At 55.7% G+C, this 16,047-nt stretch overlaps 1 protein-coding gene across 1 annotated transcript in view; it reads left to right on the top strand.

Moving 5' to 3' along the window:
* Positions 1-710: 710 nt before the first annotated feature.
* Positions 711-16,047, top strand: part of LOC100193762 (uncharacterized) — a 32,538-nt gene continuing 17,201 nt past the window's right edge. The window contains exons 1-6 of the mRNA NM_001138848.1: positions 711-997; positions 1,118-1,269; positions 1,389-1,468; positions 1,617-1,739; positions 1,832-1,934; positions 2,053-2,090. Of these exons, the coding sequence (NP_001132320.1) occupies positions 825-997; positions 1,118-1,269; positions 1,389-1,468; positions 1,617-1,739; positions 1,832-1,934; positions 2,053-2,090 (669 nt within the window). The 5' untranslated portion in view covers positions 711-824. The remainder of the gene's footprint in view (positions 998-1,117; positions 1,270-1,388; positions 1,469-1,616; positions 1,740-1,831; positions 1,935-2,052; positions 2,091-16,047) is intronic.

Here is a 16,047-nt window from a genome sequence, read left to right as displayed (position 1 = left end):
GCTCTGGATTTTACCTTAAAGACTAGCTGGCAGCTTGTTTCATTGTCATATGTGAAGTAATTGGGTGTGCACTAGCTTCTCTTACCATTCTGTATTGAAAATTTGCTTGTATCAACATGGTGTCTATATGTTGCTTGAACCTATAACATTTCCTGGCTCAGTTGGCAGTCTTAAAACTATATTTGACCATATGTTACAGACGGGCGCCTAATGTTCTAGTGCACGTAAACTCCAGCTTATAAACATTTTTTTTTTGTCGAGACGGGACTGATCAAGTATCATAGTTGACTTGCTGTCGATGAAATCGTCGACTAACACTCTTGCACTCATGATTTATCTATCTGTTCTTGGACTCCACGCCACCGCTTTAGTTGGGCTGGAATTTTTTTGGGCCGAAATAAACACAAGTAACGGGAGCTCTTCTAACGAGTAAACTAACACGAGATGGGCCGGGCACTTGGGTCACCCATTCGGGTCAGTCAAACTAGTGACACACCATCCGCACGTCCGGCTGCGCGCCCAGCGTCACTCTACTCTACTCTACTCGCCTGCACGGCAAGCCGCACGCCAACTGTTTCGCGGCCGTTACTGCATCCAGCTAGCTAGCCCGCCGGCGTGACGTGCACCGCGCACGCGTCCATTTCGCCTACCACTTCCGCCGACCAGCTGTATCTCTCTGGCTTTCCCCTTCTCTTCGTCGCCGCTCATCACAAGCCTGTCGTCGTCGTAAACACAGAGAGGGAGCTCGTCCATGTCCTCCTGATTCCTCTTGGCGATCGAGGGAGTGGCCGACCGGCGATAATCTAGCTATAGCCAGCCTCGCCATGCCTCGCCAGAGGACCCTCACCTCCGAGGCGGCCGGCGGGCGGCTGCTGCTCGTGGTGGTCGCGGTCCTGCTATGCCTGTCCGTGCCTCTGGGGCGTGCGGCACCCCCGGGCGCGGAGGTCGCGGAGTTCCCTGGGTTCACGGGCAAACTCCCCTCCAAGCACTACGCCGGGTATGATCTGTCGTCGTCCATCTATGAAAAAAAATCGAACATTTTGTGCCGGGTTCAGTACCTTCGGTTGCATTGCATACACACAATCTCGTCAGTGTTGCAGACATTTCGAGTGCGCAGGTACGTAACAGTTGGTCAACATGAGCAACGAAAGAGACACCTGTACTACTACCTTGCCGTCTCTGAAAGGAACCCAAGCTTGGATCCTGTGGTCATCTGGATAAATGGCGGTCCAGCATGTTCAGGGTTTAGTGCATTTCTGCATTCATTTGGTAAGTATGTGCTCTCGTGTGATGGTATTTGCTCAGTTTTCTGGCCTGATCTTGTTATAGAAAAAAAATGTTATATGCTCTTCTCTTGCTCACTATGTGCAAACGATCTTTTTTTACAGGACCTTTTCGAATGGAGGGCTCCCAAGTTCATATCAACGACGGTCCACGAGTAGCCGTGAACCCTTACTCATGGACAAAGGTACATAAAATTCAGTGTAAAATTGCGCGCCTTTCAGTTCTGCACTGCAATAGTTCTGAAACAAGGCCGCAGACCACCAACAATCCAAGTTGGTATCTCTAATCTCTTCAATGTCCGAAGTCTTCTGTATCTCTTTTGTGTTCAACAGATGGCTAGCCTCCTCTTGGTCGACTCGCCAGCAGGTGTGGGCTACTCGTACGCTGATCATGAAGATGACTACACCACAGATGACACAAGCAGGGTAGCGGACCTGTATGACTTTCTGTCAAAGGTTAGAATGGTTTATGATAAACACAGTATATATATTGTAATGACACAGCGAAATTTCTCCTGTTCTCATGACGTGCGTGGTTCTTGGTCCAGTGGTTCGCTGAATACGCAGAATTTCTGTCGAATCCTTTCTACGTAGCTGGATGCTCGTACAGTGGAGTGATAGTACCTGTACTTGCACACGAAATTATAAAGAGTAAGTTGCAATGCGTGATCTTTTTTTATCCATTTATTATACAACATTCTAGCTAGCTGTGTCGTCTCTCAATCCTGTATGGTTCTCATGTGTTCATACGACATAATGCAACATCTAGGAAATGAAGAATCCGGTGGGGTCAAGATCAACTTCAAGGTAATTCATTTATAGCATCGTTATCAGTAAGCACAGTAATTATTAGTGCGAAAAGAATAATTACTGATGAAATATTCAGTAGTTTATTACTTAAGCAGCGAAGAAATGTTTGGTGATTACCGATAAAACGTTGAGTAACTACAAACAAAACATTCAATAACCAACGAAACGTTCAGTAATTGTTAAACGGAATTGTCAGAGGGCACACTTGTGGGCGCGCGGGGCTAGATGCATGCTAGGACGTGGTGACGCGAGAGGCAGTACGGGACTGGTCCACGTGAAGCTTCACCTTAGGTGACAAATAACATTAGCCTATCTCTATATATATTGCTTTACTTATGTGGAAGCATGTAAAATCTCTACCTTATGATGCACATGTAATCTCTACTACTATAAACTATCAGTTTCGATGGTCATCAAGCGTCACACGCGGAGCACGTAGGTTTATTTGCCTCCTCTACTAGTCAACTATTAACCATAGATAGGCCATAAAAACCATCAAAGCTTCTATTAGTGGGCCGTTACCTACAGATAGGTCGTGAAAAACCACTTAAGCCCAACACGAGAGGAAGCCACACACAACATAACTTTCTCATATAGTACCAACCTGCTAAATGAAGGAGGACGAGCGAGCTATAAAAAAGAGGGTCGAACTCTTTTTTAACTCATACCTTTCTAGACTTTTTGGTTAAGATAAAATATAATATTTGTTCTTATGTGCCGCTGCAATGCATGAACATTGTACTAGTGTAATGTAAGCCAACACTTAAGTGGTGACACCAAAACAATAAAAACAACTAGTACAATACTCGTGTGTTACGACATACACTAATTATATTTGATGGTATAGTACAACGACGGTAAGGCAGACGAGGACCCAGTGACAAGCCAGTGTGATAGACCATCCCCAAATAAATTTAAAATTAAAGTGGACCCTCTCCATAAAAAATAATTTAAAATTAAATTAAATATATGTCTCACATACTAGATATTAATCTGAAGATACTGCACTTTATTTAACAAAAATGTCGAGAAAGATGAGTTGCAAAGGAGGCTTGTCCCTGTTTTATAGCTACCTCGGACGCTCGTCCTTATTTAGCTAGCGAGGTGGTACTATCCGGTAGCATTGCGCTGCATGTGGATTCATGTTGTGTTGGGCTTGGGTGTTTTCATACTGTTCAGTTAGATTAAAAAGAAGTATAATTTTTTTTTTTGTAAAAGGGACGATGGTGAAAACCAAAAAAACCGGTGCTATATAGGCGTAGAGATAAAGAGACATTTAAGCTTGATTGCACAATAATTGTTGCCATATTGTATCCTATTGTTTTTACTGTCCTACTGTCATTAGTACACTAGCACTTTGGCCTTGGTCTGCTTGAACACCCTAACATCAAACTAAGATTTAGTTCACCAACGGCCAAACCCTATCAGATGATCATCATATGGAAAAGGCTCCAAATATTTCTTTCAGTATTGCGGTCATAACAAATGGACAAGTAAAAAAAGGAAAATGTACAAATTACTCCCTTCACCTTTGGACAATGTTAACATAACCCCTAAAGTATTTTTTAGTTCACTTTACCCCTCTACTCATTTGAGTTGGTTCAATTTACCCCTTAACAAAATTTGTATTTTATTTCTTTATGTATAAACCGGGTTTTCAGTTTAAATTTTGTTCGTTAGTAGCAAATAATATAATTTATCCTATAAAATATATTATTACTTTTTGTATTATTTTGATAGATTAGGGATCAGATAAGATAATAATTTTAATGATACAAAACTAAATATAAAATAATGATTAAAAATTCTTAACATATCTTTATACAATAAATTATGATGTCCTCAATTACCTTAGAAAATATGAAATTGGAATTCAACTTGTACATGGAGAAACAAAAAAGACAAATCTCCCCTTAGTAAGATTGGTCCTTTTCGTTTCTCCATATACAAGTTGAATTTCAAATTCATATTTTCTAAAGTGATTGAGGACATCATAACTTATGTTAAAAATGTGTTAATATTTTTTCATCACTATTTCATATTTATTTTTGTACCATTAAAGTTATTATCTTATTGTCGGCGTTTCAGACCCGCGAGGTCCGTCAACCGACCAGTGAATTTGTTGTTGCGTGCCCCTGCCCAGATGGGTTGATGCAAGATGAAACACAAGAGGGAAATGAGGCTTATGTTATCTCGCACCGGGGTGCTCGTAGTAGGGGTTACAAGCGTCGCGAGAGAGCAAGGGCGAGAGCGAGAAGGAGAGAGTCCCTGCGTGCGTCCGTCTGTGCCTATCTCGTCTGTCCTGCCTCCCACTATGTCAATGTCTTTGTGTCAACGTCCACCTGTGTCCATGTGAACGTGTGTCAACGTGAACGTGCCTTAGGAAGGCCCTAGACATCCCCTTTTATAGATACAAGGAGATGCCCAGCTGTACAATGGGGTGTAGCTATGTGCTATCGTGGCTGGCGGAGAAGCGCCTTCAGCCCTGTACGTGCGCTAACGTGGCTGTCGGAGAAGTGCCTTGAGCCCTGTAGAAGCATAGCTGGCGGTGCAGCATGGATCCTGCTGACGTTTGCTTGCTTCCGTAGGGGGTTTGAGAGCAACCGACGTCATGGACGCACGCGGGGAACCATCATTACCTGTTACCGGAGTAACCTTAGATGGGACATCGGTCTTGTTCCTTCGTAGCTTGAGGCAGCTAGCTAGGAGTAGGGTAATGATGTATCCCCTGTAGCGTAGTCGGTCCGAGGCCCAGGTCGGGTGAGGCGGAGACTTCTCCTGAGGCCGAGACTGAGGTCGGGCGAGGTTGTGACTCCTCCCGAGGCCGAGGCTGAGGCCGAGGCCTAGGGTCGGGCGAGGCGGAGACCTTCTCCCGAGGTCGAGGCTGAGGCCGAGGCCTGAGGTCGGGCGAGACGGAGCTCCCTGTTGCGCCTGAGGCTGAACTCGGGAGAGGTCGCGACTTACTGTTGCTAGTCTTGCCCTGGTGGTTGGCACAGCAGTTGGAACGGGGTGAATAGCGCTGTTTTCCTGTCAGATCGGTCAGTGAAAGGGCGAAGTGTCTGCGGTCACTTCGACCTTGCCGACTGAGGCACGCGTGTCAGGATAAGGTCTCAGGCGATCTCCGCATTAAATGCGCATGCGATACGGTCGGTTGGGAGGGCGATCCGGCCGAGGTCGCTGCACGACAAAGTTCGCCCAAGCTGGGCTTCAGGCGAGCCGAGGGTGCGCTCACTGCCTGAGGAGGCCCTCGGGCGAGGCGTGAATCCGCCCGGGACTACTGTTCCCGCCCGAGGCCGAGGCTGGGCTCGGATGAGGTTGCGTCCCTTGGTAGACGAGGCCTTGACTTGAACCACGCTTTATCAACTATTTATGGTTTGTTCTGAAGATGTCTTCCGGCCGCGTTTAAGAGTATTGGGGGTACCCCTAATTACGGTACCCGACACTTATCTCATCTATTAAAATAATTATACAAAAATTATAATTATTTTTATAGACTAAATTATGTTATTACCTACCAACCAACAAAATCTGAATTGAAAACTCAATTTCCACATAGAGAAGTGAAAAAGACAAATTTTGTTAAGGTGTAAACTGAACCAACTCAAAGGAGTGGAGAGATAAAATACACTAAAAATACTTTAGGGGGGTTATGTGAACATTGTCCATAGTCGTGGAGAGTAATTTGGACTTTTTCCTAAAAAATAGATTGACATTTCTAACCAAGAAATGTAATGGAAACCCTATCCTTAAGTTGATCTTTGTGGATAGCATATGAATAATAGACAATTCCGTAGATAGATCACCTCAAGATAAAACTAGCAACTTGATATTTAATATCAAATAAATCCCTAGAGCAAAACCTATGCAATTAATCAAACTAGAATGCTTAATATAAACGCGGAAGCTAAAGAGCAAGGTAGAGATGCAAACTCTCGTGGATGACGTCGGTATTTTTACTGAGTTATCCGGAACCATGCAAGGTCCCGACTAATCCTTGTTGGTGCCCCTACGCAAAGGGAAGCCCACACGAGGGCCAAGCACCACGGTCGAGTAACTATGTAAAGAGCCACAGGCCTTCTCCACGCGCAAGTGGTGCTCCGCTTCCGGCTCCTCTCGGACGCTCCCCGTCGTCTCCACTATCGAGCTTTCGACCGAAACGCCGCGGGCCTCGTTCCCTCCGGTACACGGTGGCGTCCGTGACACAAACACGGTTGTCACGGTCTCGCGAGACTCTCGCCCCACTTGGTACAATTACAATGGCTCGCGCAAGAGCCGAGGGGTTGTGTGGTTTATCTAAACTCACTCAACTAACTAGGGTGCACCTAGAGCAAGCGCTAATGCGGTCTAACTAACCTAAGCACTTCACAAAGCACCTACGCTAATCACCGAGTGATTCTATTAAGCACTTGGATTATGAGCTCTTGGAAATGTCTACTATATGCCTTGGTTTTAATGCTTGGGTTCCCACACCTTGAAATGGCCGGTTAGGGGTGTATTTATAGCCCCCAACACAAAACTAGACGTTGGAGAAAAGTTGATGCTTTCTGCGGCACACCGAACGGTCCGGTGGGGTCACCGGATAGTCCGGTGCGCCTAGCCGTTGGATTTGACACCGTAGGTGACCGTTGGCGCTGCATGCTTTTACACCAGACAGTACAGACATCACACCGGGCAGTCCAGTGGCTTCTCTCCACTAGTGCCACCTAGCGTTGGGCTACTGTTCCTGGGTGCACCGAACAGTCCGGCATGTGGCACCGGACAGTCCAGCATGTGGCACCAGACAGTCCGGTGCTCTCACCCAGACAGTCCGCCAGTGGCAACACTTCCTTTGTTTCTTGGACTTCACTGGATCTTCATAATGTCTTCTTTTGAGGTGTTGCTTTCCTCAATGCTTTGGTCCAAGTAACTTTAGCATCCTGTGAACTACAAACACAAACACTAGCAAACACATTAGTCCACAGGTTATGTTGATCATCAAACACCAAAACCTATTGAGTCAAATGGTTCGGGGTCCATTTTCCTTACAACATGTTCCAATATTCAATTTGTCCTCCTCCATCCAAGGACAATTGAGGACATGAAGTGCTTAGAAAAAGAATACAATCTAACATAGTACCGAGTTAAAGCATCTTGAGTTTCACATATGTTATATAAAAATATCAATATTTATTATATCAAATAACTTGTATTACTTTATTTAAAATATTTTAATTATTGTCGGGGACCATAATTAGGGGTACCCTCAAGACTCCTAATTCTCAGCTGGTAACCCCCATCAGCATAAAGCTGCTAAGGCCTGATGAGTGCGATTAAGTCAGGGATCAGTCCATTCGAGCGACTCGATCACGCCTCGCCCGAGCCTAGCCTCGGACAAGGGTAGCCGACCCCGGAGGATTTCCGTCTCGCCCGAGGCCCCCCTCCGACGGCGAACATATCTCTGGCTCGCCCGAGGCCCTGCCTTCGCTAAGAAGCAACCCTGACTAAATCGCCGCACCGACCGACCAAATCGCAGGAGCATTTAACGCAAAGGTGGCCTGACACCTTTATCCTGACGCACGCCCCCCGGCAGAGCCGAAGTGACCGTCGTCACTTCGCCGCTCCACTGACCGGCCTGACAGAAGGACAGCGCCGCCTGCGCCACTCCGACTGCAGTGTCACCTGACAGAGTGAGACTGACAGGCAGTCAGGCCCTGCCAAAGGCACCATAGGAAACTCCGCTCCGCCCGACCCAGGGCTCGGACTCGGGCTAAGTCTCGGAAGACGGCGAACTCCGCTCCGCCCGACCTAGGGCTCGGACTCGGGCTAAGTCCCGGAAGACAGCGAACTCCGCTCCGCCCGACCCAGGGCTCGGACACGGGCTAAGTCCCGGAAGACGGCGAACTCCACTCCGCCCGACCCAGGGCTCGGACTCGGGCTAAGTCCCAGAAGACGGCGAACTCCGCTCCGCCCGACCCAGGGCTCGGACTCGGGCTAAGTCCCGGAAGACGGCGAACTCCGCTCCGCCCGACCTAGGGCTCGGACTCGGGCTCAGGCCCAGAAGACGACGAACTCCGCTTCGCCCGACCCCAGGGCTCGAACTCCGCCCTGGCCTCTGCCGACGACCTCCGCCTCGCCCGACCCAGGGGCTCGGACTCGGCCTCAGCCATGGAAGACAGACTCGACCTCGGCTTCGGAGGAGCCTCCACATCGCCCAACCTAGGGCGCAGGCCAGCCACGTCAACAGGAGGCGCCATCATCACCCTACCCCGAGCTGACTCGGGCCGCAGAGAACAAGACCGGTGTCCCATCTGGCTAGCTCCGCCATATAGGCAATGATGGCACCCCGCATGCTCTATGACGATGGCGGCTCTCATCCCCCTTTCGGAAGCAAGAGGACATCAGCAAGGACTCAACCGCTCCGACAGCTGTCCCTCCGCCAGGATCCATCGCTCCTCCAACGGCCACGACATCACACCAGCTGGGTGCCAAAATCTCTCCGGCTGCCACATCGGCATGTACTTAGGGCGCTAGCTCTCCCCCGCTAGACACGTAGCACTCTGCTACACCCCCCATTGTACACCTGGATCCTCTCCTTACGCCTATAAAAGGAAGGACCGGGGCCCTCTTAGAGAGGGTTGGCCGCGCGGGGACGAGGACGAGACAGGCGCTCTCTTGGGGCCGCTCGCTTCCCTCTCCCGCGTGGACGCTTGTAACCCCCTACTGCAAGCGCACCCGACCTGGGCGCGGGACGAACACGAAGGCCGCGGGATTCCCACCTCTCTCACGCCAGTCTCCGACCGCCTCGCTTCTCCCCCCTTCGCGCTCGCCCTCGCGCTCGACCCATCTGGGCTGGGGCACGCGACGACACTCACTCGTCGGCCCAAGGGACCCCCCGGTCTCGGAACGCCGACAGTTGGCGCGCCAGGTAGGGGGCCTGCTGCGTGTTGACAAACAGCTTCCCGTCAAGCTCCAGATGGGCAGTCTCCAGCAACCTCTCCAACCCAGGACGGTGCTCCGTTTCGGGAGTCTTGAGTTCATGTCCTTCGACGGCAGCTACGACATGATACTCCTTCCACCGCCGCGTGACAACGACAATGGCGGCCGACAGCCCGCCCGTCGGCGGCGGAATCGACGACGTCTTCCCCGCGTGGTGGAAGAACAACCTTCGACCTCGTCCCGCCTTCTTCCCCGCCGACGGAGGGGAAGGCAGGGCAACCAAGGCCAAGCAGGAGGCAGCGCCTCGTTGGCTGTCGAGCGAGTCGACAGCGCCGGCACCCCAGCGAGGGGCGCACCGGGTATCGACTTCGCGCCTGAGACGAAGACGAGCGTCGTCTCCCCGCGACACGCCAATCCCAAACAAGCGGACGACGCCAGCGCGCTCGCGGAGAGCTTGCTGGACGTCACCCTCGTACCTGAGATGACGGTGCAGTCAGTCCCCGACGTGACTTCATCGCCGCTCGTCGACCGAAAGGTACCGACCGATTCCCATCCTACGTCATTTAGATTCAGCCTCAACCCGCCGGGTGTGCGGGTTGAGGCGAGTCCAAACCCTCTGGGGTTTCGCATGCGGTCGCCTTGGGACCGGCTGACGGACGTCTCGACCTACGGGCCCTCTGGGTCCGAGGAAGACGACGAGCCCAGCATCTGTTGGGATTTCTCTGGACTTGGCAACCCCAGTGCCATGCGGGACTTCATGACCGCGTGTGACTACTGCCTCTCCGACTGTTCTGACGGTAGCCGCAGCCTCGACAATGAGGACTGTGGCCCAAGCCGCGAATGTTTCCACGTCGATCTAGGGGGTCCCTCCGAAGGCAATCATCTCGGCATGCCGGAGGACGGTGACCTCCCTAGGCCGGTGCCCCGAGTCGACATCCCACGGGAGCTAGCTGTGGTCCTCGTTCCGGCGGGGGGTCACGACCCACAGCTCGAGCAAATCCGCGCGGTGCAGGCCAGGCTCGACGAGGGAGCAGGAGCGCTTGAGCCGATCCGCCGGGACGTCGGGCAGGCATGGGCGGGCCAACCCCCAGCCGGAGAAATACGTCATCTGCCCCAGGGTCTCCAGCACCGCGTCGCCGACGACGCCAGGGTCAGGCCACCACCCGCATCTAGTGGGGTCGGCCAGAACCTGGCTGCAGCAACGATGCTTCTCCGCGCGATGCCGGAGCCATCAACCACCGAGGGTCGGCGAATCCAGGGGGAGCTCAAGAATCTCCTGGAAGGCGCCGCGGTCCAACGGGCCGAGAGCTCTGCCTCCCGAAGGCAGGGATACCCCTCGGAACCTCATGCCGCGACTTCCCGATTCATGCGGGAAGCCTCGGTCTACACCGGGCGCACGCGCAACACCACGCCTGCGGCCCCGGGCCGCCTTGGCAACGAGCACCATCATCGCGACCGTCGAGCCCACCTCGACGAGAGGGTGCGCCGAGGCTATCACCCCAGGCGTGGGGGACGCTATGACAGCGGGGAGGATCGGAGTCCCTCGCCCGAACCACCCGGTCCGCAGGCCTTCAGCCGGGCCATCCGACGGGCACCGTTCCCGACCCGGTTCCGACCCCCGACTACTATCGCAAAGTACTCGGGGGAGACGAGACCGGAACTGTGGCTCGCGGACTACCGTCTGGCCTGCCAACTGGGTGGAACGGACGACGACAACCTCATCATCCACAACCTCCCCCTGTTCCTCTCCGACACCGCTCGCGCCTAGTTGGAGCACCTGCCTCCGGGGCAGATCTCCAACTGGGACGACCTAGTCCAAGCCTTCGCCGGCAATTTCCAGGGCACGTACGTGCGCCCCGGGAATTCCTGGGACCTCCGAAGCTGCCGGCAGCAGCCGGGAGAGTCTCTCCGGGACTACATCCGGCGATTCTCGAAGCAGCGCACCGAGCTGCCCAATATCACCGACTCGGATGTCATCGGCGCGTTCCTCGCCGGCACCACCTGCCGCGACCTGGTGAGCAAGTTGGGTCGCAAGACCGCGAGCGAGCTGATGGACATCGCCACCAAGTTCGCCTCTGGCCAGGAGGAGGTCGAGGCTATCTTCCGAAAGGACAAGCAGCCCCAGGGCCGCCCATCGGAAGATGCTCCCGAGGCGTCTACTCAGCGCGGCGCCAAGAAGAAAGGCAAGAAGAAGTCGCAAGCGAAACGCGACGCCGCCGACGCGGACCTTGTCGCCGCCGCCGAGTACAAGAACCCTCAGAAGCCCCCCGGAGGTGCCAACCTCTTCGACAAGATGCTCAAGGAGCCATGCCCCTATCATCAGGGGCCCGTCAAGCACACCCTTGAGGAGTGCGTCATGCTTCGGCGCCACTTCCACAGGGCCGGGCCACCCGCGGAGGGTGGCAGGGCTCGCGACGACGACAAGAAGGAAGATCACCAAGCAGGAGAGTTCCCCGAGGTCCGCGACTGCTTCATGATCTACGGTGGGCAAGCGGCGAACGCCTCGGCTCAGCACCGCAAGCAAGAGCGCCGGGAGGTCTGCTCGGTGAAGGTGGCGGCGCCAGTCTACCTAGACTGGTCCGACAAGCCCATCACCTTCGACCAAGCCGACCACCCCGACCACGTGCCGAGCCCGGGGAAATACCCGCTCGTCGTCGACCCCTTTATCGGCGACGTCAGGCTCACCAAGGTCCTTATGGACGGAGGCAGCAGCCTCAACATCGTCTACGCCGAGACCCTCGGGCTCCTGCGCGTCGATCTGTCCTCCGTCCGAGCAGGCGTTGTGCCCTTCCACGGGATCATTCCCGGGAAGCACGTCCAGCCCCTCGGACGACTCGACCTTCCCGTCTGCTTCGGAACGCCCTCCAACTTCCGAAGGGAGACTCTGACGTTCGAGGTGGTCGGGTTCCGAGGAACCTACCACTCGGTACTGGCAAGGCCATGCTACGCGAAGTTCATGGCCATCCCCAACTACACCTACCTGAAGCTCAAGATGCCGGGCCCCAACAGGGTCATCACCGTCGGCCCCACGTACAAGCACGCGTTCGAATGCGACGTGGAGTGCATGGAGTACGCCGAGGCCCTCGCCGAGTCCGAGGCCCTCATCGCCGACCTGGAAAGCCTCTCCAAAGAGGTGCCAGACGTGAAGCGTCATGCCGGCAACTTCGAGCCAGTGGAGACGGTCAAGGCCGTCCCCCTCGACCCCAGCGGCAACGCCTCCGAGCAGATCCGGATCGGCTCCGGGCTCGACCCCAAATAGGAAGCAGTGCTCGTCGATTTTCTCCACGCGAACGCCGACGCCTTCGCGTGGAGTCCCTCGGACATGCCCGGCATACGAGGGATGTCGCCGAGCACTCGCTGGATATTCGGGCCGGAGCCCGACCCGTCAAATAGTCTCTGCGCCGATTCAACGAGGAGAAGCGCAGAGCGATAGGCGAGGAGATCCACAAGCTAATGGCAGCGAAGTCCATAAAAGTGGCGAAAAGCGTCAAGCTCAACCCCGAAAGGTGGGTCCTCGGGGTGCCCCAGGGCATGGTCTTGGGGTTCATCATCTCCAAGCGAGGCATCGAAACCAACCCGGAGAAGATCGCGACCATCGCGTAGCACCCCGAGCCCTTGCTGGGGGCACCCGGGGGCTACACGCACCCCCGGGAAAGGCCGCTTGTCATCGCCAAAGTTCTGGAGCCCGGAACGTACAAGCTGGCCGGCGGTCAAGGCGACGTCTACGGCAACGCTTGGAACATCCGACAGCTACGTCGCTTCTACCCCTAAGATGTTTTCAAGTTGTTCGTATACCTCGCTCCCACAAAAGTCTCAGTCGTCAAGGAAGGGTCATCCTCGCCTCGGCAGAGCCCGACCCTCCCTCGGGGGCTAAAAAGGGGGGAACCCCTCAAGATTAGGCGTACCTCTCCGCATCCAAAATTTTCGGTCAAAAAGGCTTTTGCGTTCTCCCGGCTATGTCAGAAGCAGGGCCCCAAGGAGCGAACGCGGGTGCATGTAAGTGGCAAGGCCGACTGAGCCGAGGAATTCCTATGCCTCCGGGTTAGGGACACCTCACTCATCACCCGCCACGAAAAATGACCCCTTCTCGGGAAGCCACCCTGTTATTGACAGGCAAAGCCAGACACGCAAAATAAAAGGAAGAGGAGTACGACTTCATGCAATAGAAACAAAGTGTTCAGGCCTCAGCGGCCGCAGAAAGACACACGTGCATCCAACAGAAACTGTTCCAACGGAGTTAGGCGTCGCCTTGGGAAGGAGTCGCGCCTTCAGCTCCATCCCCGCCTTCGGTAAAGCCCATCTCGGCTTCCGGCGACGGCGCAGGGGGGAGGACCTTCGCCTCAAAGGTGGTCGCCAGCACTGCGCTCGGACCCGCGGCGACCGCGTCGAGCCGCTGGACTTCTGCCAGGGCAGCTTTGTCTTTGTCAGGGAGACAATACCCCTCACTAACCCGCTCTAGGTCCACAACGTAGTGGGAAGCGAGCACGGCGAAGGCTCGCCTGACGCCGTGGTGTAGCGCCTCGCGGAGCCTGCCGCACACGTGATCACCCAAGGCTTGAAGGCGACTTTGAGGGGAGCTTCCTGAGGGGACATCGCCGAAGCCAAGGATCCGATAAACGACTGAGACGGCTTCGGACATGGCCGCGTGGTCGGCCTCCCTCTGCTCGGCCGCCCCGGCAAGCGCCTTGGCAAGCGCCTTGGCGGACTCATCAAGGGCGGACTCGAGCTCTGCGAACAGCCAAAAGAAAGATCTCAAACACAAGCGAAGGGAACAAACAGGAACGAGAACCAAGGATGGCCAAGGCGTACCTCCGGCTCGGGCACGCTGCTCCGAGGCCGCGACCTGAGCTACGGCTAAGTCGGCTGCAAGGGTTTCGGCCCGGCTTTCGGCCTCGGCAGCCCGGCCCCGAGATTGATCCCGCTCCTCGACGACCCGGTCGAACTCCGACCGCTGTCGTTGCGCTTCTACGCGCGTCGCGGCCGCCTCCGCGCGCGCCGCTGCCGCCTCGGCTCTCAGGTCAGTACAGAGCAACTGGAGGTCCGCTACCTCGGCACCCTGCTGAGAAAGGCGCGCAGTAGCCCCAGCGAGCGAGGTCCTCAGGGATCGCAGCGAGCCCCAGACGTCGACCTCGCGGCGGATGAACGACGACTTGGTGGCGCTCCGATCCGTCAGATCCTGAGGGAAGGAAGCGGGGCGTCACGAAGAACGCCTCGGTCACAGAAGAGAAAAGGTATGCCTGAAACCGTTACCTGGAGGATTTTTGGGACGTCCCTGCAGAAAACCTCCAGCGACGACCGGAGCGACCCCACCGTTGCTTCAGCACACTCGCGGAGCTCATCCCAGGACTGGTCCTCCCGTTCATCGTCGAGAACGAAGACGGGGTCCGAGGCCTCACGGGTCCGGAACCGGAGCAACTGGCGCCGTCCCTCGGAACTCTGTCGCACAGCGACGAGGCCGCCGCCCGGCGGGACGGATCGCGCCTCCACGCCCCCTCTTCCGAGGCACCAAGCGCCGACACATCAGCCGTCTTGACGTCGGCAGCAACCGGTCGCTCTCCGACTGGGACAGCGACGGCTTCAGTAGCGGCGGGCGCCGGTATAGCCGGCACGTCCGGTGGGCTCGGGACCACGTCAGCATCAACCGCCTCCACTATCACAATGGCCGCCTCGGCAGAAGAGCCAGCCTCGGGAACCTGCTCCACGGCGACCGGTGCCGCCCGAGCCCCCTGAGGTGGAATGCCTTGCGAGAGGGTCGGCTGAACGGCAAGGCCCGGAGCGGTGCTGGCCGCGCAGGTCGGCGTCGTCTTAAGGGCCTTCCGGGGTGCCAGGTCGGTCAGGCCATGGCTTCGCTTGCTGAGGAAAAAGGAAAAATCACGGCCGAGACATATGAATGGAAAGCCAGGACGAAGACATTCCAAGATACTTACCCGCTCCGGGCCATGATCCACCGTGCCTTGGGGGAAGTCTCTTGGATCCCGACCCCCGGAACCGCCGCCGAGGTTCGCTTTGCCGGCAACTTTGGCACCACCCTCGCTTTGGACGCCCGGGGGGCAGATTGCCCAGGCACTGTCACGGTGACCTGAGGGTCGCCTCCCAGCGCTGCCGGCGCGAGCGGCGGCTCTCGGGGAGCAGACGCCCTGGCCTGGCCCTCCGGGGTCACCTCAGCTCCTCCAGCCGAGGGGTCAGGTGCCCTCTCGGGTTGCCCCTGCCCCTCGGGCCGGGACCCCGATGCCCCGACTCCGGGGACTGACGGTGTCAGCCTGCTCGGGAGCTGGCCTGACGGCTCCTGGCCAAACCCCAAGCCGGGGCTGAGGCCAAGTCGGGCGGCCATGTCGTCCTCCTCGTCATCATCTTCATCATCGTCGTCATCGTCGGGCGTTTCCGGCGACGGCTCCCTCGGGAGCCCCTCCCTCTCCTGCCGGCGACGGAGCTTTTCCAAGGCGTCTCGAGCCCGCCTCCGCTCGCGGGCCCAGGCCTTCTCCGCGTCCTTCTTCTTCTTCTCCTCCGCGGCGACCCGCCGCGCTGCTCGGTCCACCGCGTCCTGCGGGACTCGTGGCAGAGAAGGCTTGTGCCACCCCACCTCCTGAAGAAGGGGGGAAAAACCCCGATCGTAAGAACCAGGAGCAACCCGATGTATGAAGAAGGAAGAAGCGGACACTCACCAGAGTCACGCACCCTCGGTCGGGGCGCATCAAAAGCTGGGAGAAGGCGTGGGGGTCCGGCTTCCCCAACGCGACGGACACCCGCCATTGGAGGGCGTCGAAGGGAAGAGGATCAGGGGACATCCGCGAGCCCTCCCAGTCAGCCTCCGGGGTCATCTCCCAAAGCGACAGCCGTCGCTCCGCCAAGGGAAGCACCCTCCGACGGTGGATGGCGGCAATCACTCCCGCAGCAGTGAGTCCCCCCTTCCGCAACGCCTCCAAGGCCTGGAGAAGGGGTTCGAGGTTCTTCTGTCTTTCGTGCGGGGTCCCATGGCGCCAAGCTTCGGTGGCAGTGGTGACTACTCGCTGGGAGAACGGCGGGAGCAACTCGCCGTCAT

Source organism: Zea mays, chromosome 5 (assembly GCF_902167145.1).
Source record: "Zea mays cultivar B73 chromosome 5, Zm-B73-REFERENCE-NAM-5.0, whole genome shotgun sequence".
In the NCBI taxonomy this organism is placed as follows: domain Eukaryota; kingdom Viridiplantae; phylum Streptophyta; class Magnoliopsida; order Poales; family Poaceae; genus Zea; species Zea mays.
The sequence above is the reverse complement of the archived record's forward strand: the minus strand, read 5'-3'. Positions and strand labels throughout refer to the sequence as shown.